Here is a 2,671-nt window from a genome sequence, read left to right as displayed (position 1 = left end):
TGTCTTAGGCCGGCCCACTGCCAAATTCAAACGTGCGGCGAGATCGATCGATCGTTACTAGGCGCGCAGAGAGTTGTAACGATCGATCGATCTCGCCGCACGTTTGAATTGGGCAGTGGGCCGGCCTAAGACAGCGATTTTTAATAATTAATAACTCGTTAACTATTGCAAAACCTGCAAAGTGGTACAGGACTTTTCGACTTAGTCTAGTCCACTCTATCCCACAATAAGCGTTGATGCGGGTATTACATAACACCCTGTATACTACAAAAACTAAGATATAACTGCCAGAATCTAAGAAATTCTACGTGAATTTAAAAAGTGTTATAAAAATTAACACGACAATGCTAGAATTGGAACGCTTTTGTCAATTTTTGCAATATTCTACAAGTGAGCAGACGATATCGTTCCTTAAGATTTTGTTGTTTCGCAAATTTGTAAAACTAGTAAAGTTTTCTACTAATTTTTACAAAATTGTACATGAAACACTACTTGCAATAATTTCTTGATTTGAGAACATTGTAATTTGTTGTACTATTTCGTAGATATTTTTACAAAAAAATTAAGTTTCAACGAAGATATAAAATCAACAATCACAGCGCTCACATGTATCATCAATTTACAATTTGACACTGTCACTTCTGACAAGATGACTTACTTAAGTAATACTTGAAAAGGACCCAAACTATAGGGTCGAAACGTTGTATCAACTTTAAATAAAGCAACTAGCCAGCTGGGTTGGCTATAAGTTCCCGTTACGAAGATATAAAAATTTCTACAAATTTCTATTTCAAGTCAATTTTTGTAGTTATTTATAGAAATTCTTTCCGCGAGGGAATCGGAAACGGTGAGAAAGAATAATGGCGGTCAATTAATTGATTACATACATTTCAGAGGTCGCATACCAACATTGGTAATTACATCATCAAACCAGCCAAGTACCGGGAAGCGTACAATCCGTACCACTTGGACATGGTGTTCGGCTTCATCCAAATCAATTTGACCGAGCCGCACTTGTACTCCGGGCTGTCGATAACGCCGTAGGTTTCGCGGGATAAAAATGATTGTAATGTACGGCGATACGTCTGGGACTGAACGATTGAAATTTTAGGAGCCTGTGGAGCAGGCCGATTCCGCTCGGCTGGTACTTCGCTCCTCAATGGGAGCGGCAGTTCGGGTCGAAGTGGGCCACAAAAATCTGCGACAAATGGATTATGCATGATCGGTATCTCAAAAACTTCGCGGCCGAAGTAGCGCTTTGTCCATGCATCATGGATCACGCTTTGTACGACAAAGGCCGCTTCCTCCCCGACTACAACTGCGACAAGGATTCGAATATAGACTGCTATTATAATCAGTATGCGACTCACTGCGTGAGGACAGGTGCGCCCAAGTAAGTAGTCGTACGTTTTGCGAGGGGCAGTTCGCCTACTTTCAGCACACATGGTAATCGATAAAGTTTTTGATCTCTGGATCATTCTTTTGTACTTTATTAGGGAAATTATTGGTTTTGGTGAGACCTAAAGTAATTCCCTTTTACATTATACGTTTATTCGTGTTGTATCTCAGCATGGACGGTTCGGAGCAACAATGCTGTTACGATAAAAATGGTTATCTGATGCTGACTTACGACCAGCAATGGGGCTCGCGACCGCATCGATCTCACAATTTGGGCTTCTTCCCGTGGAACGAGGCTAACAAAGTCCCGACTCTCTCGCACTGGTGGCACGACATCGTGCCCATCTACGCGTGTTGTCTCTGGCAGGAAGAGCAGGCCGTCGGTTGCGAGACATTCCGATTCGAGAGAAGACCGTCCCAGGATTGCATCGCCTATCAAGCGCCGGGGGTGTCGGCAATATTCGGCGATCCTCACTTTGTCACGTTCGACGGCGTGGAGTACACCTTCAACGGCAAGGGTGAATTCGTTATGTTACGAGTGAACGATATCAGGGACAAGCTCGATGTGCAAGGTAGATTCGAGCAAATGCCGAACAACATTCACGGCCCGGTGATGGCGACGCATCTTACCTCGGTAGCAGGTGAACGGCTGGTGTTCCATTACATAATGAATATTAATCGATGAATATTAAAAAATTATTCTGAGCAAAATATTCCAAAGGCATTCACGACGAATATTCTAAAAACGTTCCTCTTTGTTATGAATGTATGATTTCCAATTGTAACAATTTATATATATTTATAGAATATTCGATTGGAATATTCTGAAATTAACAATATTTGCACCCCAGAAGAATATTCATAGAACTATGCGCGCTATCTGGGTGTCAAATACCAATATCTTTTTTATTAGACTTCTGAACTAAGTGTTTTACGTATGAAAATGTTCTGCTACGCTGTGCGCAACTTATCCTGGTATGAGTTTGTGCGTAAAGGCTAGTAAAAAGAATTACAAGCGTATAATAAATTATACAGGGTGTTATGTAATACCCGCATCAACGCTTATTGTGGGATAGAGTGGACTAGACTAAGTCGAAAAGTCCTCTACCATTTTGCAATTTTCGCAAAAGTCAGCGAGTTATTAATTATTAAAAATCGCTGTTTTAGGCCGGCCCACTGCCCAATTCAAACGTGCGGCGAGATCGATCGATCGTTACTAGGCGCGCAGAGAGTTGTAACGATCGATCGATCTCGCACGTTTGAATTGGGCAGT

At 41.8% G+C, this 2,671-nt stretch overlaps 1 protein-coding gene across 1 annotated transcript; it reads left to right on the top strand.

Annotated features, from left to right (window-relative positions):
* The first annotated feature begins 874 nt into the window (after positions 1-874).
* LOC105563962 (protein mesh-like) lies at positions 875-2,098 on the top strand. Its single transcript, XM_012015996.1, has 3 exons — positions 875-1,040; positions 1,112-1,393; positions 1,570-2,098. Exons 1-3 carry the CDS (start codon positions 973-975, stop codon positions 2,081-2,083), a joined length of 864 nt encoding a protein of 287 aa, XP_011871386.1. The 5' UTR covers positions 875-972; the 3' UTR covers positions 2,084-2,098.
* The last annotated feature ends 573 nt before the right edge of the window (positions 2,099-2,671 follow it).

This window comes from Vollenhovia emeryi, unplaced genomic scaffold, assembly GCF_000949405.1.
Source record: "Vollenhovia emeryi isolate VEMERY1.0 unplaced genomic scaffold, V.emery_V1.0 DF944163.1, whole genome shotgun sequence".
Lineage (NCBI taxonomy): Eukaryota > Metazoa > Arthropoda > Insecta > Hymenoptera > Formicidae > Vollenhovia > Vollenhovia emeryi.
Note: the sequence above shows the minus strand (reverse complement) of the source record. Positions and strands in the feature narration are given on the sequence as shown.

Excerpts from the sequence above, each read along its gene's own strand:
- LOC105563962 (XM_012015996.1), top strand. The coding sequence starts at position 973 with ATGGTGTTCGGCTTCATCCAAATCAATTTGACCGAGCCGCACTTGTAC. Across the intron at positions 1,041-1,111 it reads TCCGGGCTGTCGATAACGCC|GAGCCTGTGGAGCAGGCCGA; the intron begins GTAGGTTTCGCG and ends TTGAAATTTTAG. Across the intron at positions 1,394-1,569 it reads GTGAGGACAGGTGCGCCCAA|CATGGACGGTTCGGAGCAAC; the intron begins GTAAGTAGTCGT and ends GTTGTATCTCAG.